This window comes from Bombina bombina, chromosome 1 (assembly GCF_027579735.1).
Source record: "Bombina bombina isolate aBomBom1 chromosome 1, aBomBom1.pri, whole genome shotgun sequence".
NCBI classification, from domain to species: domain Eukaryota; kingdom Metazoa; phylum Chordata; class Amphibia; order Anura; family Bombinatoridae; genus Bombina; species Bombina bombina.
The window spans coordinates 1,240,721,705-1,240,748,962 of record NC_069499.1 but is presented as its reverse complement, the minus strand read 5'-3'; the positions used below and the strand labels follow the sequence as shown (position 1 = coordinate 1,240,748,962).

Below are 27,258 nucleotides of genomic sequence, written 5' to 3'. Positions count from 1 at the left end.
GTGAAATTCCCAACAGTAATTGATGATCCCGTGGACTCACTGTGTCATAAGAAAGAAATAAGATAAGGAGAATCACATTGCAGAGCCAAAAGCTTGGAAATTCTGCAAGCAGAAAAAATAGCAAAGGAGAAACAAAACTTTCTAAGATAACAACTTAATATCAACCGAATGCTTAGGTTAAAATAGAGCCCACAATGGTTTCAAAGGGCCCACGCCTTGGGTCAGATGATCCTGACAGAGCCACCAAGAGAGAATTCTCTCGTGTGGCTGTCTAGGACGATTTGCTAAGACAGATCCGAATGATCGCCGTTGTTACAGAGGCAAAGAATGACTAGGGGGGTATGGGAAGTGGGAGGAATACTTAAGGTTTGCTGGGGTTTCTTTGCTTGCTCCTGGTGGCCAGCAGTTGAATTTCCCAATAGTAATTGAATGGAATCATGGACTCTTCATGCTATTGGAAAGAAAATCTATTTAATCTACCAAATCACCCCAGAGATCTATAAGATCTGCATTTGGTACACTGGCTTTACATGATCCTTTAAAACCAGGCTTAAAGCACTGTGCAATGGGCATTTATTATTTGTCAGCTATAATAAAATGCAGCGTTGAAACTAAAAAGAAAAAAAAAAAAGGAGGATCTATTTACCGTTTAAAATCATCGTGATAAAATTCTGATTTACAGGCCACCATATCACTGTTCTGAGTTTCGTTTTCACGACTTCTAACACCTCCAAAAACATAGAGTTCCAATCCCACGCCACACGCAACCGCGCCAAATCTAAGAAAACAGAGAGGCAAAGGGAGTCATTTGTAGCTCAGCAATGGTTATTACATCTACTGCATTATTCAAAAGCAGAACAAGAGTCACGGATCTCACCTCCTCTCTTTTAAAGGGCATATTGCTGTCCATTGCTGCGTTTTGGGATCATAGCATTCAACAGACTCAAACAGCTTTCCGAATGAGCCACCACCCATCGCATAGATTTTCTTCTTCATAGCTGCATAGCAGCCGATCTGTAATTAATCCATAAAGCCCAGGAAAGTCAACAAGAGTGTGCCAGCTACAAACAAAATATATGTTCATTTCAGCAAAATAGCAGAGACCAGATTTAATAAGAAAAATAAACCCTTTCATTTTGTATGTTTTTCTTTTAGGCAGTAATTCTAACCAATTTCAGTAGATGCTTTTCTTTTATAAATACACCTCATTTTAAAGTACAGAGAAACATGTAGCCTGTGCTGTAAGACCATTACATAATCATGACCTACTGCTTTATCAGCACTCTAGTATTATTACTCTAGTTGTGATATCAGAAGAATTTTGGCAAAAGAATAATTTCAAATACCACTTCTACAATTACAAAAACAAAACCCCAAAGTGCAGCTCTTCCACAATAGTGCAGTGTCCTACAAATTATCTTAATTAAAGGGACAGTAAACTTTAAAACTTTTTATTATCAGAGCCTGAATGTTAGTGATATTTTAGATGGACTTTAATTAATCACTTCTAATGAAGATGCGCTTTAACTTACTTTTATATCTAGTGTGCCATTCCAATACCCCACGCTCCGGCCTCCCACTTCAAAAGTAATATCTTCTCTGAGCTGATGGTTTGAGCTGTTCTCCAATCAGCACTCTAGCTATAATAAAAGTGCCATATGGATAGAGCGCTGATTGGAGAACAGTTTAAACTGTTAGTTCACAAATAATATTACTTTTGAAGAGGGAGGCCGGAGCATAGGGTATTAGAATGGCACAGCTAGATTAATAAGTAAGTTAAAGCACATCTTCATTAAAAGTGATCGATTAAAGTCCATCTAAACTATCACTAACATTCAGGATCTTATTATAAAAGGTGGAAAGTTTACCATCACTTTAAATGTAAAGAATGACATTTGTGGACAAGTTTTTAAAGCAGGTATAGAACATTAGAAGTATCCCTGAGATAAATAATGGGAAGTCTTACCTTTCTAACCATTGTCATATTTGGTTGCTTGCTCCATGTTTTGGTGCAAATGTCAAATGATTCCATAGAAATTAATTCATGGTCACCATCCTCACCTCCCAAAATGAAGATGACGCCATCAATCTCCACAATGCCAAAACTGTGTCTTGCCTACAAAATTACAAATGAAGAATAAAGCATTAAACATTAAATACATTTTATAGCATAGACTTGAGGTTATTCCCCGCCTCCCTCTAGTCATGGGTGTCTATTTTCCATAATAGCAGAACCCATTATAAGTGGGAGGTGCATGGAATATATTTAGTGTCCCTTAAACAGTTATTAAAGGGACATAAAAGTCAAAATGAAAGACACTGTACTCTAGAGTTTTCTTTGTATAAATGTTTTATAGTTGATCCCTTTATAAAGTTCACCTGGGAGTGCTTTTGTAACAATATATTGTTTCGCTTATTTTTTAATAACATTGTGCTGATTTTCGGGCTGCTAATCAAGCCCCAAAGTGTCAGATGCAGACCCAGGTCTACAGATTCCTGCTTGCTCCTGTTTGGGTAATGGCTTTTTCCATATGCAGGGTAGGGGGGAAGAGTCTGCTCTTCATGCTTTCTCAGCCCCTTTCACTGGCTGTCCCAGCCTAACCCCATCAACAGTGCTAAACTGGAAGCTTCTAAGCAAGTTTTTAAAGGATTTAATACTGGATTTTTAGATCAGTATCTGTTCATAATCATCTTTATAGTAGTGTATTACATGCAGTTATATGAAAATGGGTCTATACTGTCCCTTTAAACTTTCATGGTTAAGATGGAGCATGCAATTTTAAAAGACTATTCAATTTATCTCTCTTATCAAATTTACTTTGTTTTCTTGTTCTTTGTTGAAAAGCATCACATTTACTTTACTACTTTTTAAGAACATAATTGCACTATGTAAAATGGAATCTAAAAACCACAAGAAACTAAACAAATAAAACAGTGTGAATGATTTCAAATAAAGTATTATTTTATCTAAAAAAAAAAGAACAAATGCAAGGAAATCATATCCAACTTTACTGTGAGGTGTTAGTGCCCTTAATTAAATAATTTTGTGTACAAAATTACAATTAAACACAGTGTATTTATTTAATCAGTATAACAGTAAAATGAGACTATTTAAATGAAGTGATAAAACACGTCTCAAACAACTGTTACACTCACAAACTATTCCAGATCTGGAAAAGCTGGTCAGCCAATCAGGAGGCATGAATATCTATGTTCCAATCACAAGTCATATTCTCATCTTGAGCAGCATGGGATCATAACAGGTGCAGAGCTATGTTTAAAGCCCCTTTGCAATAGGTAAGCACATCAAGAGAAAATAATTATTCCCAGTACCCAGCAAATCTGGCTCCTCAGAACAACCAGAGAATGAACCATGAAATCAACCAATCATCCAACATTGCAATTTAAGAAGAAAAATTTGTGATCACCACAAAAAAAAAAAAAAAAAAAGAAGAAAAGAAAAAGAACCTATATCATTTTTCAGGGCAGATACCAAAGAACTGTTTCACACAGCACTATAATTATGCATTGCACTTCACTCTCATACTATTACCTCAAGCATGGGAGGTATAGGGCTCCAGGAATTAGCATCTGGATCATACATTTCCCCAGAGCTTAGTGTTTCACTGTTTTCCGTCTGACCTCCAACAACAAACAGGAACCCCTCTGTAAACATAAGAATAAAGTAACATCAGACACAAAGTGATATCAATAGGCACTTCATTTGTAACAGTCAGTAAAGTCATTGAGTCTGCAATTAACATTTGGATTTTTCTTCTCTAAATGCATAATTTTACACGGAATCATCAATTACTGTTGGGAATATCAATCCTGGCCAGCAGGAGGAGGCAACGAGCACCACAGCAAAGCTGTTATGTCACTTCCCTTCCCATAATGCCCAGACATTCGACCAAAGGAAAATGGAAAAAAAAAAGGTGTAGAGGTGCCTTAGGTTTAAGTTAAAAATAATGGTCTTAAAAAAAAAAAAGGGCGGGCTGTGGACTCGTATCCGGAAATAAATAAATTTATCAGGTAAGTATAAATTTTGTTTTCTTACCCAAGATACGGTAAGTCCACGGAATCATCAATTACTGTTGGGAACCTATACCCAAGCTAGATGATTAGGGAGGGACAAGACAGGTAACCTAAACAGAAGGCACCACTGCTTGAAGAACCTCTCTCCTAAAAGAACCTCAGCTGAGGCAAACTAATCCAATTTGTAAAATTTGGACAGGGAATGCAGAGAAGACCAAGTTGCAGCCTTGCAAATCCATTCCACAGAAGCTTCATTTTTAAAAACCCAAGAAGAAGAGACAGCCCTAGTGGAATGAGCTGTAATTCTCTCAGGAGACTGCTGCCCAGCAGTCTCATAAGCAAAACCAATTATACTTCTAATTATACTTCTCAACCAGAGAGAAAGAGAAGTAACAGAAGCTTTCTGACCCTTACATTTCCCAGAGAAACTAACAAACAGGGCAGAAGACTGGTGAAAATCCTTAGTCGCCTGTAAATAAATTGTAAAGCATGCACAACCACCAAGTTGTGCAACAAACGTTCTTCAGAAAAGAAGAACTATTACAAAGAGAAGGAACAACAATTTCCTGATTAAAATTCCTGTCCAAAACCACTTTAGAAAGGATCCTAACTTAGTACGAATAGCCGCCTCATCGACATGAAAGGTAAGATAAGGCGAATCACACTGCAAAGCTGAGAGTTCAGACACTCTCCGAGCAGAAGAGATAGCAATAAGAAACAAAACCTTCCAAGATAATAACTTAATATCTATGGAATGCAATGGGCTCAAACGGAGCTTGCTGCAAAACTTTAAGAACAAAAAAGTTAAGGCTCCCAGGAGGAGCAACAGACTTAAACACAGGCCTGATTCTGACCAAGGCCTGACAAAAATATTGCACATCTGGCACGTCCGCCAGACGATTATGCAGCAAGAAAAAAGATAATGCAGATATCTGACCCTTCAGAGAACTGACTGACAAAACTCCAGACCTTAAAGCAAATATGCCAAGCTGGTTTCACATACCTTCCATTCCAGAAGCATCAGTGCTAATCACTAGGCCACGCCAGTGCGCTCCCATAGAGCAAAGGGCAAAATCCTAATAATCCTGACCCTGCTCCTAGAGTAGCCTACGGATTCACACCATAAGGACATTTACGCCATATCCTATGGTAAATGTTTAAAGTAACAGGCTACAAGCCAGAAACATGGTCTCAATGACCGACTCAGAAAACCCACTTTTAAACCGAACTAAGCGTCCAATCTCAAAGCAGTCAGCTTCTGAGAAATGATATTTTGGAGAAGGAAAAGACCCTGAATAAGAAAGTCCTTTCTCAGAGGCAATCTCCAGGTGAGAGAGACAATATCTCCACTAAGTCTGCATACCCAATCCTACGAGGCCACACATAAGCTATCAAAATTACTGATGCTCTCTCCTGTGTGACACGAGCAATGGCTCCTGGAAGGAAGCAAACGGAGGAAACTGGGATGCGAGTTTGAAATCACAAGAAGAGCCACCAGGACATCTATCAGAAAAGTCTGCGGATCACTAGACCATGACCGTATCTTGGAAGCTTCATGTTCTGTTGAAACACCCTCAAAATACAACTTCGGAAACCCCCCATTTGAGGGTTTACCTGGAGAACACCTCCGGATGGAGAGTCCCACTCCCTGGATGAAATATCTGTCTGTTCAGAAATCCGATTCCCAGTTGTCCACCCCTGGAAAGTGGATGACAAACAGCAATCATGAGCTTCCACCCACAAACAATCCAAGTCACCTCCTATGACTAAGGAACTCCGAGTTCCTCTGGATTAAATAATGTCCATGCACCGCATAGGGTAACTAGATTCTGGAGTTGTTGGGATTCAAACCCACGCCTCCAAGGAGGCTGGAGGTTTAATCCGGTGCCTAAGACAGCTCGGCCACTGATGTAAGCCACTGAGGTGACCTTGTCCGACTGGAACCAAGCTAAGGACGACTGAGGCCAAGCCCTCAGAACATTGCGAATCTCATTAAACTCCAAGATGTTAAAGAGGAAAGCAGACACTTCTATGCCTTAAATAAGTCCCAGATGGCTTCCCAGCCCAGCAGGCTGGAGTCCGTGGTCACATCACCCACGAATGTCTCCAGAAGCACGCGCCCTGAGACAGATACTCCTAAAAAAATTGGAAAATAGGAAAAAGGGAATGATGTCCATGGAAACCATCAGACCAATTCTCTCCATACATAGAGTCACTGAAAAGTGAAGGGAAAATCAACTGCAGCTAGATTCAAAATCTCAACCCTCTGGTTGCAAGATGGTTAAACTATCAACCAAACCATTAGATCTTGCTTGTAGGCCGGACAGTAGACAGCAGAGAGAGGAAAAGGGAAAATCCTTGATTAGCTGACCTCTGATAGAATATTCTCTTAGACAGAGAATATATTAAGGTCCCCCCCAAAAAAATCACCCTTGTGGATGGAACAAGGAAACTCTGCTCCAGATTAATTTCCCATCCATGGGAAAGTAGATTGGACAAGATCGCCCAAAAGAGAATTTGCTCGAAGGAAGGATGTCACCTGAACCATATATTGTCCAGTAAGCACCCTTGCAATACCCCAAGACCTCAAAGTCTTTCTAAGAAGACGAAACTCAGACTTGAGAAGATACTGATCATGGGAACAAATACACATCCTTCAGGTCTATATTCGTTATGCACAGGCCCACTTGCAGCAAAGGAGAATGGATACTACTTTGAAGGTCAGAACCTGAGAAACTTTAGGTAAATACTTAGATCAAGTTCCCATACTGGGACTATCACCCCCTAGTACAAGGAATGCTTCTCATCATACCTGGTTGGATTCTCAGAGAATTGACTGACCCTGCAGAAATAGGAAAACTTCCTTTAGTCTACTCTCTTGACGGGTGAAATTTCCCCCGTAAAGTCAGACGATAATTCTACCAGACCAAATCCCAACAAGGTCCATCCTTGAAAAGAAAAGCCAGAAGCTTGGATTAGGAGGAAACATAAAATAAGAACCTGCAACTGCAGAACTAGAGAGCCTAAACTGTACCACTATGCCGCAGGTAAGCTTCTCAGCTGATTTCCAAGATTTCAGCCACAAGTCCGACTGGCTAGCGCAGCAAGTCTAATAAGACAAGGCATTGCTCTAAATGAACAATTAAACCTCCAGCTTCTTATCCATGGATCTGTAAAGGAGCATCTACCCCCCCCCCCATAGGGATCGAAGTTCTCTGAGCCATATTAGAAAAGCTCCCTTCTACTTAAGGCACCATGCATTTTAATGGAGTCAGCGACAGGAAAATCCTTTAAAGGACAGGAGACAGGGAGAAAGGTATCCCTAGCTTATTCTATTCCTGTAAAAACATCCAAGGCACGTCTAGAAAACACCTTCTCATAGGGAATCGGTCTTCCAAGTAGCCAAAACCTCCTTTAACAGTACACGAGGTGTGCAAGCATACATCTGAAGGAGACCACTTCAGCATCAGATGAAGGAATTATACTGTTCGAATCTGAGATTTTACCCTCAGAATCTACTGGCGAATCCTCCCCACCAGACTTAGGAGAGAGCGACCCGTGTAGCAGAATGAGGAACAGAAACCTTACTATCTTAATTTTAAATATCCTCTTTAGTTTTCCCTGTAGGTAAGGAAAAAAACAGATAAAGCCGCAGATACCGACGAGAATATGCATGTGACGCCATAGAGGTTTGGGATGTACAGCGAGAAAGCTGTTGCATTGCCCAAACAGCATCATCCCAGGAGGCAAAGGCTCAGGTGCACCGCACTCTCTCTAACTCAAGAGATCCAAAACAAATAATTGCAGAATTAATAAAACAATATTTAGTGTTTGAAAACCCAACAGAATTCATTGAAAAAGCTTGTCACTTAAAAATGAAAAGTTATGAAGAATTTCCCATATAATATTTTAATCCACAAATTATTATTAAAGGCAAAACTGTCACTTTAAATAGTACATCCAAGACTAAAACAATATTTAGTATTTTGAGTCAGAAAAGTTACCTGCTATAGCATACCCCTGCTATAGCATACCCCTGCTATAGCATACCCAAACCTAAAACAAAACGTTCACATGTATAAATAACGTTCCCAATTCACTATAAAGTAAGTGTTTATATCACTCTCTCAGAGCAGACTGAAATGCAGTAAGTCAAGTGACCGGATCAGGCGAGACAAAAATGTCGCCGCATCTCCTCCTCAGAGAAAGGACCAAAGTTGAGCAAAGGAATGAAGTGCGAAAATATATCTCCACATCACACTTTATTTTCTTCACAAACACACACAAAAAAACGGTCAAGTAAAAGCACCCTCCTAAGATTTTTTAGAAACAAAGGAGGGAGCCAGAAAAACACAACTTCCCATAACTTGGAAAGCGCGCACACATGCGATATTCAAATTACCATCTATGCACTCTTAGAGAAGTATCTATCACCGTGCTATCGCCCAGCATAAACAGGATAAACAGGATAAATAAAACAGGTGACATTAACCCCTTAGACACTAAACATGAGCCTACTTTTAATAAAAAAGTAAGAAGTTAACCCCTTCCATCCCTGGAAGGGGGTTAACTCTGAGTCTCCTGCCACATGCATCTTAGTGCCTGCCTAATGCCTTAATAAAAATCCTTAACTAAGGCTTCTGTGTCCCACTAACAAATTGCAGAGTGCCCTCTTGTTTTAAATGACTCCGAAGTGCCAGCCTCACAGTCCCAGAAGACAATAGGCACTTACCTGCATCTAGCCGTCCGGCAAGTACGGCTTACAAGGTATGAAAGGATGCCACTACTCACAGAGACCTGTAGAAAAGGAAATTTATGCTTACCTGATTTATTTCTTCTACGATATGACAAGTCCACGGATTTCATCCTTACTTGTGGGATATTAACCTCCTGCTAGCAGGAAGTGGCAAAGAGCACCACAGCAGAGATGTATATATAGCTCCTCCCTTCCCTCCACCTCCAGTCATTCGACTGAAGTTAGGAAGAGAAAGGAAAAGCCAAAAGGTCCAGAGGTGACTGAAGTTTAACTAAAATATAATATATATCTGTCTTAAAAATGACAGGGTGGGCCGTGGACTCGTCATATCGTAGAAGAAATAAATAAATCAGGTAAGCATAAATTTCCTTTTCTTATACAAGATATGACGAGTCCACAGATTTCATCCTTACTTGTGGGATACAATATCAAAGCTACAGGACACGGATGAAAGGGAGGGACAAGACAGGGAACTAAACGGAAGGCACCACTGCTTGAAGAACCTTACTCCCAAAACCAGCCTCAGAAGAAGCAAAAGTATCAAATTTGGAAAATTTGGAAAAAGTGTGAAAAACCGCCCAAGTTGCAGCCTTGCAAATCTGTTCAACAGAAGCATCATTTTTAAATGCCCATGAGGAAGCCACAGCTCTAGTAGAATGAGCCGTAATTCTTTCAGGAGGCTGCTGTTCAGCAGTCTCATACGCCAGAGGGATGATACTCTTCAGCCAAAAAGAAAGAGAGGTAACCGTAGCTTTCTGACCCCTACGCTTTCCAGAAAAAACAATGAATAATGAAGATGATTGATGGAAATCCTTAGTCGCCTGCAAGTAAAACTTCAGGGCACGGACCACGTCCAAGTTATGCAACATACGCTCCTTCTTAGAAGGATTAGGACATAATGAAGGAACCACAATTTCCTGATTAATATTCTTATTAGAAACAACCTTAGGAAGGAAACCAGGTTGGTACGTAAAACCACCTTATCAGAATGGAAGATAAGATAAGGCGAATCAAATTGCAACGCTGAAAGCTCCGAAACTCTACGAGCAGAAGAAATAGCAACCAAAAATAAAACTTTCCAAGATAACAACTTAATATCTATGGAATGCATGGGTTCAAACGGAACCCCTTGAAGAACATTAAGAACTAAATTCAAACTCCAGGGTGGAGCAATTGGTCTAAACACAGGCTTAATTCTGGTTAGAGCCTGACAAAAAGACTGAACTCCACCTGAGTCCACACACCCTGAGCCTTCAGGGAATTCCAGACCGCACCCCAACCTGGAAGGCTGGCGTCCATCGTCACTATCACCCATGAGGGTCTGCGGAAGCACGTCCCTTGGGACTGATGATCCTGAGACAACCACCAAAGAAGAGAGTCTCTTGTCTCCTGATCCAGATCTATCTGAGGAGACAAATTTGCATAATCTCCATTCCACTGTCTGAGCATGCTCAGCTGTAGTGGTCTGAGATGAAAACGAGCAAACGGAATGATATCCATTGCCGCCACCATCAATCCAATTACCTCCATGCACTGGGCCACTGATGGCCGAGGATTGGACTGAAGGGCTCGGCATGTATTATTATTATCACGTATTTGTAGAGCACCAACAGATTCTGCAGCGCTGAATGTATTCTGAATCTTTAACTTTCTGACCTCTGTCAAGAAAATTTTCATGGATATGGAATCTATTAGAGTTTCCAGGAAGGGAACCTTGGTCTGTGGAATTAATGAACTCTTTTCTAGATTCACCTTCCACCTGTGAGTCCTCAGAAAGGACAGAACCATGTCTCTATGAGACTTTATCAGATGGTAAGACGGCGCCTGGATCAGAATATCGTCCAGATAAGGCGCCACTGCATTACCCCGCGGCCTGAGAACCGCCAGAAGGGACCCTAAAACCTTCGTGAAGATCCTGGGTGCTGTGGCCAACCCAAAGGGAAGAGCCACAAACTGAAAAATGTTTGTCCAAGAAGGCAAACCTTAGGAACTGGTGATGATCCTTGTGGATAGGAATATGAAGGTAGTCATATATTGACCCTCCTGGATCAATGGCAGAATTGTTCGAATAGTCTCCATTTTGAAGGATGGGACTCGGAGAAACTTGTTTAGACTCTTTAGATGGGTCGAAATGTGCCCTCTTTTTTGGGGACCACGAAAAGATTTGAGTAAAACCCCTGTCCCTGTCTTGGAACGGGACTAATTACTCCCATAGTAGACAGGTCTTTTACACAACGTAAGAACGCCTCTCTTTTTGTCTGGTCTGCAGACAATCGAAACAGAAGAAACCTCCCAATTGGGAGAGAGCTTTTGAATTCCAGCTGATACCCTTGGGACACAATCTCCAGTGTCCAAGGATCCTGAACATCTCTTACCCAAGCCTGGGCAAAGAGAGAAAGTCTGCCCCCTACAAGATCCGGTCCCGGTGCTGTTTTGGTAGCAGCAGCGGGCATCTTGGGTTGTTTACCCTTGTTCTAAGCCTGGTTGGGTCTCCAGACGGACTTGGCCTGAGCAAAATTCCCTTACTGCTTGGCGGAAGAAGAGGGGACTCCTTTAAAAGTTCCGAAAGGAATGAAAATTATTTTGTTAACCCCTCAGTTTAGCAGTTCTATCCTGAGGTAGGAGATGACCCTTACATCCTGTAATGTCAGAAATGATCTCTTTCAAGTCAGGCCCGAATAGGGTTTTCCCTTTGAAAGGAATAGCCAAAAGCTTTGACTTAGATGACACATCAGCAGACCAAGATTTTAACCATAACGCTCTAAGCGCTAAAATAGTAAATCTGGCATTCTTAGCCGCCAACTTGGCAATCTGAAAGGCGGCATCTGTAATAAAAGAATTAGCCAGCTTAAGAGCCTTAATTCTATCTAAAATATCCTCTAAAGGAGTCTCAGTCTTAAGAGACTCCTCTAAAGCATCAAACCAGAAGGCTGCCGCAGTGGTAACTGGTACAATGCAGGCCGTTGGTTGAAAAAGGAAACCCTGATGAATAAACATTTTATTTAGAAGAGCCTCCAATTTCTTATTCATAGGGTCTTTAAAAACACGACTGTCCTCAATAGGAATAGTTGTACGCTTAGCCAGGGAAGATATAGCTCCTTCCACCTTAGGGACTGTTTGCCAAGAGTCCTGAACAGTGTCAGATATGGGATACATCCACAGAAACAAAAGACTGAACATACCTCAATGCTGCTTGTAGCAAGGCACCGTTCTCCACACTGAAGATTTCTCTTACACTACCTTCAGCTGCGCTGTGGGAACCATCATGGATCTTAGATAATGTTTGCTAAGATCATCAACATCAGGGCAGAAAATAAGATGTCTCCACTCCTCTTGGGAAGCAATAGACTGACGATTTCCCCCTGAGAAAAATAGTACTCACTGGCACCATTTTAAAATAAAAAAACATCTTGATTGAAGAATCTAAACTAACACCTCACTTTACCTCTTCCTATTACTAACACAGGCAAAAAGAATGACTGGTGGTGGAGAGAAGGGAGGAGCTATATATACAGCTCCACTGTGGTGCTCTTTGCCACTTCCTGCTAGCAGGAGGTTAATATCCCACAAGTAAGGATGAAATCCATGGACTCGTCATATCTTGTAGAAGAAAAAGAAAGGACAGAGTAAACCTACTTAGGCTTTCCAGGGCAGCAACATGTTAGAAAAATGCAGCAAGGCCCACCTTACAAGTTCCTAATTGCTTTAAAGCCACCACTGTCCTACTAAGAGACTAACGTGGAGTACAGATAGACTCAATCTTGAGAGGAAAGGTCAGAGCAAACCTACTGAAGCAGTATTGACTTTTAAAGGATCATTTTCAAAATAATAAAATCTTGATTGAAGTGAAATCTTCTTCAGACACCAAAACTTAACCTCCCCCTTGCACCGAAAGCAAAGAGAATGACTGGGGATTGTGGGAAGGAAAGTGACATATAACAGCTGTGGTGCTCTTTGCCCCCTCCTGCTGGCCTGGAGTGATATTCCCAACAGTAATTGATGATTCCGTGGACTCACCGTATCTTAGGAAAGAAAAAGCAATTTCAGAAGTATTACAGATTATTTTTTTCTGTAATCGATATTTGATAAACTATTTTTTTCTTGTAAGATTTGTCACAGTCCGCCTATACAGCTGTAAATAATGTTCTTACAACCAATAAGAATTTAGCAATATCTGCTGTGCACACATACACATTTCCTTCCCGTTTCATTTTAAAGGGGTAATAAGGTAAAAATAACTTATTTTAAGCATTTTTGCTAATGGAAGTATATTGCAAAAATGCTTCTATTTCAAACTGAAATCCACCCATCCATATATAATTGTTGAGCTCTCTCCTTAAATAACTTTTACTTTAAGAACTTTAATGCGTTTAACTAGTTCTTTCATATGCACGTCTCCTTAAAAGGGACAGAGGTGGAATTCGAAATTAACTGGACTGCCTGTAAATATGATTCATTCTAGATTTTGTAATGTGTTTTCAATTACTTGTTATACCAGTTGCAGAGTTTAAAATGTAATGGAAAGTATTCCTTTAAAATAGTTGTTTCTTCTATCAAACCAAATACAGGGCTATATTACGAGTGTCGTACTAACTGTTGCGTGTGAGCTAAAAGTGTTTATTGCGGCTCTTTGCGTGCATCGGAAGTAGCGCGCATATTACAGGTTGAAAATAAACACGTTCGATTGAGCGCAATGTAATTTAACACGTGTTCTGGGTAACTGTTACGTCGTGACTAAAGAGTTCCACAAAACACATCAAATTATATTTAAAAGTACATTTACACTCATAATAACACTAACAAAAATTATAAAATATAAAAAAAAAATTGCAATAAAAAGTAAAGGGCTCATCGATATGTGCTCATAGCAATGCATACATACACGTCTAAATATGTGTGTATATATATATATATATATATATATATATATATATACACACACACACACACATACACACACACACATACACACAGATACACTCACTGGCCACTTTATTAGGTACACCTGTTACCTGTTCAATTGCTTGGTAACACAAATTGCTAATTAGCCAATCACATGGCTCAGTTTAATGAATAGCCAAGTAGTGAGGTGATAACAAAATGAGTAAAAAAGCATACAAAAAAGAGGAACCGGAAAAATAATTGTGCTTTTATACAAAAAAAAAACCAAAAAACACATAACCACCATAAAAAAGGTGGGCCTCATGGACTCTTGCCAATATGAAAGAAATGAATTTATCAGGTAAGTTATTACATAAATTAGGTTCTCTTTCATGTAATTGGCAAGAGTCCATGAACTAGTGACGTATGGGATAGAAATACCCAAGATGTGGAAGACCACAGAAGAGTCACTAGAGGGGGAGGGATAAAATAACAACAGCTATTTGCACTGAGAAAATAAATCCACACAATAATTAAGTTTTTCTTGAAAAAACTTAAATCAAAAGCAGTAGAATCAAACAAACAGCTGCCTGAAGAACTTTTCTACCAAAGATTGCTTCAGAAGAAGCAAAATACATTAAAATGGCAAAACAATAAAAGTATGCAAAGAAGACCAAAATACTGCTTTGCAAATTTGATCACCCGAAGCTTCATTATGAAAAACCCAAGACTAAACTTAGCAGAATGAGCTGTAAATCTCTGAGATGGAACCTGACCTGCCTCCAAATAAGCTTTGAAAAACAAAAGAATTAAACGAGGATGCCAAAGAAATGGCAGAGGCTTTCTAACCTTTTCAGAAACCAGAAAAACAACAAATAGACTAGAAGTCTTCTGATATCCTAATAACCTTGATATAGAATTACAAAGCTCTTACCACATCCAAAGGATGTAAAGAACTCTCAAAGAAATCTTTAGGATTAGAATACAAAGAAGGAACAATAATTTCTCTACTAATGTTGTTCAAATTCACAACCTTAGGAAAAAAAGAAGAATACAAAACAACTTATCTAATTGAAAAAAAAAAAAAATCAGATAAGGAGACACAGAAGAGAGAGCTGATAAATCGGAAACTCTTCTAGCAGAACAGATAGCCAAAAGAAACAACACTTTCCAAGAAAGTAGACAATCTTTAAAGAAAATATAGGCTCAAAAGAAAGTCTGCAAAATCCTTGAACCAAATTAAGACTCCAAAAAGGAGAATTAATAAATGAACAGGCTTGATACAAACCAAAAGCCTGAACAAAACAGTGAATATCAGGAAGTTGAAACAATCTTCCTAGGAAATAAAACAGAAAGAACAGATTTTTTTGTCCCATCAAAAAATTTGCAGACAAACTTATCCAAACCATCCTAAAGAAACTAAAAAATCCTAGGAATTCTAAAAGAATGCCAAGAGAATATATGAGAAGAACACCATAAAATATAAGTTTTTCAAACCTGATAATACATGTTCCTTGAAACAGACTTATAAGCCTGCAACATAGTGATAGAAACCTCTATGACTAAACACTAATCAATTACAATACATTCAAATTAGTAATTTGGAAAAAATGCCCCTGAAACAAGAGGGCTGGCCAAAGAAAAAGCGACCAAGTATGGCAACTGGACATCCGGACAAGATCTACATTCCAAACCTGTGAGGCCATGATGATGCCATCAGAAACACATGAGACTGTTCCAATATGATCTTGAAGATCACCCTTGGAAGAAAAAAAACAGAGGCGGAAATATGTAGCCAGAATGCAAAACCAAGACACTGCTAATACATCCACAATTTCCGTTTGAGGATCCCTGGACCTGAAAAGGTACCTGGGAAATTAAGAAAACACATCTGTATAGATACCACTCTCCCGGATGTAAAGACTGACGGATGAGATAACCCATCTCCCAAATGTCTAAACCTGAGATATAAATCATAGAAATTAGACAGGAGATGAATTCAACCTAAAAACGTATTCAAGATACTTCTTAATTGCTAAGGAACTGCGAGTCCCTATTTGATGATTGACATATGCCACAGTTGTGATATTGTCTGTCTGAAAGCCAAAATGAAAAGTTCTCACCTAAAAGAGGCCAAACACGAAAGAGCTCTGAAATTAGCACCGAGTTTTAAAATATCGATTGGAAACCTCGCCTCTTGAAGTTTCCAAACCCCTTGTGCTGTCAGAGACCCTCAGACAGCTCCCCAACCTGTAAGACTTGCATCCATTAAGAATACAGTCCAGTAAGGATGAACAAAAGGAGGCCCCCTGAATAAAACGATGATAGTCTAATTGCCAAATCAGAGAGAGTTGAGTGTTGGGATTTAAGCATATCAACTGTGATATCTGAAAACAATCCCTGCACCACTGAATCAGTATGTAAAGCAAAAGAGGTCTCAGATGAAAAACGAGCAAAGGGAACCACGTCCGAAGCTGCAGTTATGAGACCTAAAACTTTCATGCACATAGCAACTAAAATAAATGTTCTAGACTGTAAGTTAGACAGGCTTACACCAAATACAATTGACTTCTGTCCGATAAAGACAAAGTCATGAACACAGAATCCATCTACAAACCCAAAAAAAGGTGACCCTTGTCTTGCCATTCTAAAATGGCAAAACAATAAAAGTATGCAAAGAAGACCAAAATACTGCTTTGCAAATTTGATCATCCGAAGCTTCATTATGAAAAAACCAAGACTAAACTTAGCAGAATGAAATGATTAAGCTAATACCAAGATAACATCCAAATAAGGAAACACCACAATACCATACTTGTTACAGAAAGAAGGGCACCCAGAACCTTTTGAAAAGATTCATAGAGCTGTCGCTAGACCAAATGGAAAAGCGACAAATTGGTAAAGCTTATCTAAAAAAAAAAAAAGAGAATCTCATAACCAAAAGTGGTCTGAATGAAATAAAATATGAGGATAAACTTTCTGTAAAATTGAGTGGACATGAAATGACCTTGCTGAACAAAAGGTATAATAGTCCTTATAGTCGCCAACTTGAAAGTTGGGACTCTTACAAAACAATATAAAGTCTTTAGATCTGAGATTGAACTGAATAAACCTTTCTTCTTTGGGACAAAGAATAGAATTGAATAGAAACCCTATCCCTGTTCCTGCTAAAGAACTGGTATAAACACTCCTGAAAAAAATTCACAGTGTACTGAGAAAGAAAGAATCTTCCCATAGGTCTCATTCTAAAAATCCATTCAGACCCTAAGAATAAAAAAGATTTTGGACTGAATTCATCCAAAAACAATTTAATCTGCCCCCCACCCGAAGAACTGGTTTGAGAACTGTACCTTCATGCAGTCAAACAACAAGTAATTATAGAACGTTTTCTCCCAGAAGGATACAAAAAAAAATGCTTTTTTAGTGCTTGTATTTGGAGTTAACCAAATTAGTAGTTGAAAAAAACTGTTATTACCCAAATAAATGGTACACAAGAAATTGACCTCAAGAAATTGACCTCAAAAAGGCCAAAGGGCTGTATTAACCCTGCCGGGATATGAATCTAAGACCCTTTGATCTAGAACAAACGTTTGTAGTCAGGACATTCACCAACTGATCTACATCACCGGATTAAAAGTAGGGCAGAAAAAAACTCTAAGCCTGCAGAATAGTGGAGATAATAGAATACAAACAAATTACTATTCTAACAAGCGGGAGATAATAAAATATCAAAGAGAAATCATAATAATAGATATAGTAAACATAATAAAATGAATACATCAGAAGTAAATAAACAGAGTTATATACTTGAGTCTGAAACTGCTTATGCTAACTGTTCAACAACAAAAAAGGTTGAAAGAACAGTAATGTCAGCAACAGATAAAGGCTGAGCTAAAATAAACAGTACGTGAATATGCTCTCCTAAGGTTATATTCAAACTCTAAAGAATCCTAAAAATAAGTATCAATTTCCATAGAAATAGTAGTACAGTCCCAAAAATGAATCAGGATAAAACATTCTTTAGAACATAATACAGATAGTATCTTGAATAAGAAAAACCCTTAGGAGCAAATAAAAATCTTAAAATCCAGATTTTAAAATAACATAGTTAATAGGAAGACTAGCCTCCTAAAACAAATTTTCCTTAACAAAGAATGTTCAAATGAAAAATAAGGAGAATTTTTTTTTTATTATGTTTTTTTATTGAGGTTTTCAAAACGTACATAGAATAAGACTTTGACATTCCAAGGACATGTTGCTTTTAGACCAATATAAGAAGTTGCAATTCCATTAACATATAAATTGAGAACAGTTATAGCATAATAGCGTATACAAAAAATCAAATAGTGCAAAAAAGTTTTAATAAAGATGTAATGAAGAATAGTCTAAAAAATGTTGAGTCTATGTGGGAAGGACCTCATTTTCTATAGTATAAATTGGATTATGATAACTACAACTCAGGTATTTTATGGGCTAGATGGAAGAAAGCACTTATGGAGGTTAGGAGTAGTACAAACAATCACTTTAGAGCTAATTGAAAGAAAATATATAGATCCATAGAAGCCTTAAAGTGCAGATATGGTGATCAAAGTTAGTGAGTGGGGTATATGGGGGGGGGGGGGAAGAGTACAGCAGGCTAGAGACACTCAAAAAAAGGGTAGGGAGTTATTTTATATAATGGGATCTCATTGCAAAAGATCTGCTAACACTGAGAGAAATGGAAAAATATAAAAGCTAATGTAGAGTCCTTATATCCAAGTAGTATGAGTAGTATTGTTTAATAGAGGAGGACATGTAAAATTTACCAGGAACTAGTATGGGAGTGTGAAATTAAATCTGAGGGAAGGGAAAACTCTCCTGAAGATGGCTTATATCATGTTGTATTGGAGTTCAGACGGATAAATTACCAAATAAGGTTGATAATTATTAAATAATGTAAAATAGTAAATAGAGTATTTATATGCTTGCCTAACTGCATAGAGGCTATTAGATATTAGATGGGAGTATAATCTACTGAAAATTACCATCTTAGGACATATGTGGATAGTGCTATATTGGAGGCAAGTAGGCTGAGCCCATCCATACACTTGCTAAAAAACACAAGCAGTTAACCCATACAACTCGGGAGACGAGTTCCTTAATCAAAGTAATTCAAGTGTGAGCTCTGTAGAAGTTTATTAAAGGCTAAGGTATAATCAGTGGGACGAGAGTTTATAGATGTGTAACTGTTTGCTTGTTCAATATGATAAGTCTCTCAATCTAAAGATCAAAGATCTGCCAAAAAAAAAAGAAGCTAGGTACTCCCATGTGTATGTTATATATAGAATTGTATATGGTTACTGCCGTTAACGCAATGTGTACTCTGTAATTTGATAAAAGAGTAAGGAGGTTAAATATACAAATACTAGAACTGGAGGACCAGAAAAACTAACATTAATAGAGTAAACAATAAGACGTGTCCCGTAACAGCCCATCCCAGTCACATTATAATAAGTCAAACAATTGCTAAAACAGGCTGAGGTATAGAAACGTGGACTTTTGTAATATATATACATATATACACACACACATATATATATATATATATATATATATATATATATATATATATATACATATACATATACACTGTTCAGAAAGTGAAATGGGGATTTACCAACACGCTTTACATCAAATCTGGGTGCATCGGAAAGAAAGTCTCTCTTATTAAGGATAGAGTATGTTTTAGATCAACCCACTCCAGATAGATGTCTATACAGTAAGTAAAAATATTTGTTTAGTTTGTCATGAAAGGTAAGGTAGATATCCCAAGCTAGTGGAGTACAGCTCAGTTTGCCAGGTAGCAATCGTCTACCCATCCAGTGGATCCACTCGTCGATTGTATGTCCCTTAGGGGGAAGAGGAGCAAGCTCTGAGTCTCGTCCAGGGGAGCCGGCCGCATCTTCACGATCAGAGACCAGAGGTAAGTGATCAAGTGTTGATTCTTCATCGGGACCATGAGAAGCTAAAAGCTGGGTATGTTGCGAGCAAGAAATCAGGAGGGACTTCTTGCTACCCATTAAGGCATTGCTCATCTGTGTAAGCCTCCGTGGCACCTCGGTATGGGAGGATGGAGTATCGGCAGAACACGTAGTTCCGTCTATATTGCTAACTCCTATGGTATAGCCTAGACCCCAATTAGACCTCACCTTCTGGGATAGTGAGAACAGATTCACGGTGGGTATTTCCTCTGACAGCCCCGGGACCTCCAAGCCGTTATTGGTTAGGTGTCTGACACCATCTTGTTTGTGCATGCCTCTAACAGAAGCAATGAGATTGTTAAACCTTCAGTCTAACTTACTGTCAAGTTCCTTTAGTAAGGCAAGGATGTTTGTATAAGATGCGTCCATCATGAGTTGGCAGTCATATGGTCTTGTTTAACCCTGTTGCCCGGGGGGGGGGGGGGGGGGGGGGGGTTAGTATAGTTGGTGATAGAAGGCCGGCGTCTCTCTTGATATCCGAGTTAGTACCACAAATAGCGCTAGAATTTATTGACACTTGTATGCTTCTTAACATCTAGGATTTAAAGAGTCCATATATCATCCAATGGTAGTTTATATAGTAGAATTCAAGGGATATTAAAGGAAATTCTTATAGTTGTTCCAGAGCTGCTAAGATGTGCGACTTATCATGGCCGCCGGCTAGACACGCCCACTAAGGAGAATTTTTAATAACATTGTCTCTGATACAGGATCCTTTGAGCCAAAGAAAACCTTCATCAGCAGAATAAACGTAAGTATGCTGTCAGGTAGATCAAAATTAATTAAATCTTAACAATTTTGAAAATACCTCGTAAGTTTACTTTAAAGGCATAATAGCAGTCATAACCTTTATGATAAAAGCAATAACGTGATGTTTGCAGATGAAACCAAGTACATGAACTGAGTAAGTAAAAACAGTAAATGTTATTGTACATATAGAAACATTTTAAGCAAAAAATAAATAAATGCCACAAAATTGAGCTGAAGAAAATAACAGCAGCTTAATAATGAAAGGAACACACTTAGCTTTGTATAATTATGTTTCAGGGCATCATCATTTCTACAGTAACATCAGATTCACGATCAGAATGAAACATCTCGCAAAATGTAACAGAAAAAGAAAAATAACATTAGGCAAAACATTCAATTTCCACAATGTAATATTTTCAGTAGATAGTATTTTTTAAAACAAAATATAAAATAAAAAAGCAGGCATAATAGTTTCCAAAATTCATGAAAACAGTGAGCAATTGAGGGGTAAAAAAAAAACTAAATTTTGGCGCCAAGAATGACGCATTACGCAAAAGAAAGTTAAACAATTTTTGGCGCAAAACTAACACCAGGAAATTACGCAACTCACGTCAAAACAAACGCAACTTCATGACAAAACAACTAGAGGCAACAAAGATGCAGGAAATTACTAAATTTACGCCATCAAAGGCGCAACTTGGAGCCCAAAAACTTTTGCACAAAGAATGACGCAATAAATAACAGCATTTTGCGTCCTGGCGAGCCAAGATTTGACCGCGAAAAAAGTTTGAGAAACAAGTCAAATTAGAAAAAGACTGAACCACAGGTAAGAAAAAAAGTTTAAATAAACTTCCCAAACATTATTCCTATACTGAAATTGTTTAGACTGCAAAGGGAAATATACATAGACCTGACATATGGCAAATATAAGTAAAAAACATATTTAAAACTTTACATTAATACATAAAGCACCAAACCATAGCTGTGTCTTAAATAATGATACATACTTACCGAAAGAAACCCATCCACATTTAGCAGATAGCCAATAGGGATCAAATGGGTAGAGGGCCCTGCCAAGAGTTGCACTGTTGTAGTCAGCTCGTAAGAAGGTGATCTACAAACAGCTGGACTCTTAGGCTTACATGCTAAGGGGGTTCAGGGGATAGCAATGGAGGAGAGAAACTGGTATGAAGTAAGGTTAGCGTAGGTTGTATGCTTCCCTGAACAGTACAGTCTTTAGGGACCGCTTGAAACTTTCAAAACTAGCGGAGAGTTCCACAAGATGGGAGCCAGTCTGGAGAAGTCCTGTAAACGGGAGTGTGATGAGGTAACAAGAGAGGAGGAGAGTAGGAGGTCATGAGCAGAGCGAAGGGGACGGGAGGGAGAGTATATGGAGACAAGGTCTGAGATATAGGGAGGAGCAGTGCAGTTGAGAGCTTTGTATGTCAGAGTGAGAATTTTGGAAGAGAGGTGCAGCAGATGAAGAGCGACGTGTAGGGAAGATGAGTCTGGCAAAGGAATTCATTATGGATTGTAAAGGAGCTAGGCGGCAGGTGGGGAGACCAGATAGGACAGAGTTGCGTAATCGAGGCGGGAAAGAATGAGAGAGTGGATTAAAGTCTTAGTTGTGTCTTGTGTAAGGAAGTGTCTAATTTTAGAAATGTTTTTAAGGTGGAAGCGGTAGGCTTTAGCCAAGGACTGAATGTGAGGAGTGAAAGAAAGATCTGAGTCAAATGTGACCCGGAGACATCGGCATGCGGGTTAGTGGTAATGATGGAGTTGTCGACAGTTATAGAGAGATGGGGGTGGAGATTTTGGAAGAAAGGGGGGAAAATGAGGAGCTCAGTTTTGGGGAGATTTAGCTTGAGGTAGTGAGAGGACATCCAGAAAGGGATGTGAGAAAACATAATTTCTGCTTACCTGATAAATTTATTTCTCTTGTAGTGTATACAGTCAACGGATCATCCATTACTTGTGGGATATTCTCCTTCCCAACAGGAAGTTGCAAGAGGATCACCCACAGCAGAGCTGCTATATAGCTCCTCCCCTCAATGCCATATCCAGTCATTCGACTGAAACAAGACGAGAAAGGAGAAACCATAGGGTGCAGTGGTGACTGTAGTTTAATTAAAATTTAGACCTGCCTTATAAGGACAGGGCTGGCTGTGGACTGGATACACTACAAGAGAAATAAATTTATCAGTTAAGCATAAATTATGTTTTCTCTTGTTAAGTGTATCCAGTCCACGGATCATCCATTACTTGTGGGATACCAATACCAAAGCTAAAGTACACGGATGATGGGAGGGTCAAGGCAGGAACTTAAACGGAAGGAACCACTGCCTGTAGAACCTTTCTCCCAAAAACAGCCTCCGAAGAAGCAAAAGTGTCAAATTTGTAAAATTTTGAAAAGGTGTGAAGTGAAGACCAAGTCGCAGCCTTGCAAATCTGTTCAACAGAGGCCTCATTTTTAAAGCCCAGGTGGAAGCCACAGCTCTAGTAGAATGAGCTGTAATCCTTTCAGGGGGCTGCTGTCCAGCAGTCTCATAGGCTAAGCGTATTATGCTCCGAAGCCAAAAGGAGAGAGAGGTTGCCGAAGCTTTACACCTCTCCCCTGTCCAGAGTAAACGACAAACAGGGCAGATGTTTCACGAAAATCTTTAGTAGCCTGTAAGTAAAACTTCAAGGCACGGACTACGTCCAGATTATGCAAAAGACGTTCCTTCTTTGAAGAATGATTAGGACACAATGATGGAACAACAATCTCTTGATTGATATTCCTGTTAGAAACCACCTTAGGTAAAAACCCAGGTTTGGTAGGCAGAACTACCTTGTCTGAATGAAAAATCAGATAAAGAGAATCACAATGTAAGGCAGATAACTCAGAGACTCTTCGAGCCGAGGAAATAGCCATCAAAAACAGAACTTTCCAAGATAAAAGTTTAATATCAATGGAATGAAGGGGTTCAAACGGAACTCCCTGAAGAACTTTAGGACCAAGTTTAAGCTCCACGGGGGAGCAACAGTTTTAAACACAGGCTTAATCCTAACCAAAGCCTGACAAAATGCCTGGACGTCTGGAACTTCTGCCAGACGCTTGTGCAAAAGAATAGACAGAGCAGAGATCTGTCCTTTTAAAGAACTAGCTGATAAGCCTTTGTCCAAACCCTCTTGGAGAAAGGACAATATCCTAGGAATCCTAACCTTACTCCATGAGTAACTCTTGGATTCACACCAATAAAGATATTTACGCCATATCTTATGGTAGATTTTCCTGGTGACAGGCTTCCGAGCCTGTATTAAGGTATCAATGACTGACTCAGAGAAGACACGTCTTGATAGAATCAAGCGTTCAATCTCCATGCAGTCAGTCTCAGAGAAAGTAGATTTGGATGATTGAAAGGACCTTGTATTAGAAGGTCCTGCCTCAGAGGCAGAGTCCATGGTGGAAGAGATGACATGTCCACAAGGTCTGCATACCAGACAGGTGGCAAGAGTGAGACTCTGCCCAGCGAATTATCTTTGAGACTTCTAACATCGCTAGGGAACTCCTGGTTCCCCCTTGATGGTTGATGTAAGCCACAGTCGTGATGTTGTCCGACTGAAATCTGATGAACCTCAGTGTTGCTAACTGAGGCCAAGCTAGAAGAGCATTGAATATTGCTCTTAACTCCAGAATATTTATTGGGAGGAGTTTCTCCTCCTGAGTCCACGATCCCTGAGCCTTCAGGGAGTTCCAGACTGCGCCCCAACCTAGAAGGCTGGAATCTGTTACAATCGTCCAATCTGGCCTGCGAAAGGTCATACCCTTGGACAGATGGACCCGAGAAAGCCACCAGAGAAGATAATCTCTGGTCTCTTGATCCAGATTTAGTAGAGGGGACAAATCTGAGTAATCCCCATTCCACTGACTTAGCATGCATAATTGCAGCGGTCTGAGATGCAGGCGCGCAAATGGCACTATGTCCATTGCCGCTACCATTAAGCCGATTACTTCCATGCACTGAGCCACTGACGGGCGTGGAATGGAATGAAGGACATGGCAAGCATTTAGAAATTTTGATAACCTGGACTCCGTCAGGTAAATTTTCATCTCTACAGAATCTATAAGAGTCCCTAGGAAGGAGACTCTTGTGAGTGGTGATAGAGAACTCTTTTCCACGTTCACTTTCCACCCATGCGACCTCAGAAATGCCAGAACTATCTCTGTATGAGACTTGGCAATTTGAAAGCTTGACGCCTGTATCAGGATGTAGTCTAGATACGGAGCCACCGCTATGCCTCACGGTCTTAGAACCGCCAGAAGTGAGCCCAGAACCTTTGTAAAAATTCTCGGGGCAGTGGCCAACCCGAAGGGAAGAGCTACAAATTGGTAATGCCTGTCTAGAAAGGCAAACCTTAGGAACCGATGATGATCTTTGTGAATCGGTATGTGAAGGTAGGCATCCTTTAAGTCCACTGTGGTCATGTACTGACCCTCTTGGATCATGGGTAGGATGGTCCGAATAGTTTCCATTTTGAATGATGGAACTCTGAGGAATTTGTTTAAGATCTTTAGATCCAAGATTGGTCTGAAGGTTCCCTCTTTCTTGGGAACCACAAACAGATTTGAATAAAATCCCTGTCCTTGTTCCGTCCGCGGAACTGGATGGATCACTCCCATTACTAGGAGGTCTTGCACACAGCTTAGGAATGCCTCTTTCTTTATCTGGTTTGATGATAACCTTGAAAGATGAAATCTCCCTTGTGGAGGAGAAGCTTTGAAGTCCAGAAGATATCCCTGAGATATGATCTCCAACGCCCAGGGATCCTGAACATCTCTTGCCCACGCCTGGGCAAAGAGAGAAAGTCTGCCCCCCACTAGATCTGTTTCCGGATAGGGGGCCGTTCCTTCATGCTGTCTTGGGGGCAGCAGCAGGCTTCCTGGCCTGCTTGCCCTTGTTCCAGGACTGGTTAGGTTTCCAGGCCTATCTGGAATGAGCAACAGTTCCCTCTTGTTTTGAAGTGGAGGAAGTTGATGCTGCTCCTGCCTTGAAATTTCGAAAGGCACGAAAATTAGACTGTTTGGCCTTTGATTTGGCCCTGTCCTGAGGAAGGGTATGACCCTTGCCTCCAGTAATGTCAGCAATAATTTCCTTCAAGCCAGGCCCGAATAAGGTCTGCCCCTTGAAAGGAATGTTGAGTAATTTAGACTTTGAAGTCACATCAGCTGACCAGGATTTGAGCCATAGCGCCCTACGCGCCTGGATGGCGAATCCGGAATTCTTAGCCGTTAGTTTAGTCAAATGAACAATGGCATCAGAAACAAATGAGTTAGCTAGCTTAAGCGTTCTAAGGTTATCAATAATTTCATTCAATGGAGCTGTCTGGATGGCCTCTTCCAGGGCCTCAAACCAGAATGCCGCCGCAGCAGTGACAGGCGCAATGCATGCAAGGGGCTGTAAAATAAAACCTTGTTGAATAAACATTTTCTTAAGGTAACCCTCCAATTTTTTATCCATTGGATCTGAAAAAGCACAACTGTCCTCAACCGGGATAGTGGTACGCTTTGCTAAAGTAGAAACTGCTCCTTCCACCTTAGGGACCGTCTGCCATAAGTCCCGTGTAGTGGCGTCTATTGGAAACATTTTTCTAAATATAGGAGGTGGGGAAAAGGGCACAACGGGTCTATCCCACTCCTTGCTAATAATTTCTGTAAGCCTTTTAGGTATAGGAAAAACGTCAGTACACACCGGCACCGCATAGTATCTATCCAGCATACACAATTTCTCTGGAATTGCAACTGTGTTACAGTCATTCAGAGCAGCTAATACCTCCCCAAGCAATACACAGAGGTTCTCAAGCTTAAATTTAAAATTTGAAATCTCTGAATCAGGTTTCCCCGAGTCAGAGATGTCACCCACAGACTGAAGCTCTCCGTCCTCATGTTCTGCATACTGTGACGCAGTATCAGACATGGCTCTAACAGCATTTGCGCGCTCTGTATCTCTCCTAACCCCAGAGCTATCGCGCTTGCCTCTTAATTCAGGCAATCTAGATAATACCTCTGACAGGGTATTATTCATGATTGCAGCCATGTCCTGCAAGGTAATCGCTATGGGCGTCCCTGATGTAATTGGCGCCATATTAGCGTGCGTCCCCTGAGCGGGAGGAGAAGGGTCTGACACGTGGGGAGAGTTAGTCGGCATAACTTCCCCCTCGACAGAACCCTCTGGTGATAATTCTTTTATAGATAAAGACTGATCTTTACTGTTTAAGGTGAAATCAATACATTTAGTACACATTCTCCTATGGGGCTCCACCATGGCTTTCAAACATAATGAACAAGTAGGTTCCTCTGTGTGACATGTTTAAACAGACTAGCAATGAGACTAGCAAGCTTGGAAAACACTTTAAAACAAGTTTACAAGCAATATAAAAAACGTTACTGCGCCTTTAAGAAACACAAATTTTCCCAAATTTTGAAATAACAGTGGAAAAATGCAGTTACACTAACGAAATTTTTACAGTTTATGTAATAAGTTAGCAGAGCATTGCACCCACTTGCAAATGGATGATTAACCCCTTAATACCAAAAACGGAATAACAAATGACAAAAACGTTTTTTAAACAGTCACAACAACTGCCACAGCTCTACTGTGGCTTTTTACCTCCCTCAATACGACTTTTGAAGCCTTTTGAGCCCTCCAGAGAAGTCCTGGATCATGTAGGAAGAAGCTGGATGTCTGTGTCTGTAATTTTTGCTGTGCACAAAAACGCCAAAATAGGCCCCTCCCACTCATATTACAACAGTGGGAAGCCTCAGGGAACTGTTTC

At 39.9% G+C, this 27,258-nt stretch overlaps 1 protein-coding gene across 2 annotated transcripts in view; it reads right to left on the bottom strand.

Moving 5' to 3' along the window:
* GAN (gigaxonin) overlaps positions 1 to 27,258 on the bottom strand; it is a 198,872-nt gene that overhangs the window by 65,162 nt on the left and 106,452 nt on the right. For both annotated transcript variants that reach the window (XM_053700679.1, XM_053700685.1), the window contains 4 exons: positions 3,554 to 3,666; positions 1,967 to 2,116; positions 878 to 1,014; positions 647 to 778 (listed from right to left, as the gene is read on the bottom strand). In XM_053700679.1, coding sequence (XP_053556654.1) covers positions 647 to 778; positions 878 to 1,014; positions 1,967 to 2,116; positions 3,554 to 3,666 — 532 coding nt within the window. The remainder of the gene's footprint in view (positions 1 to 646; positions 779 to 877; positions 1,015 to 1,966; positions 2,117 to 3,553; positions 3,667 to 27,258) is intronic.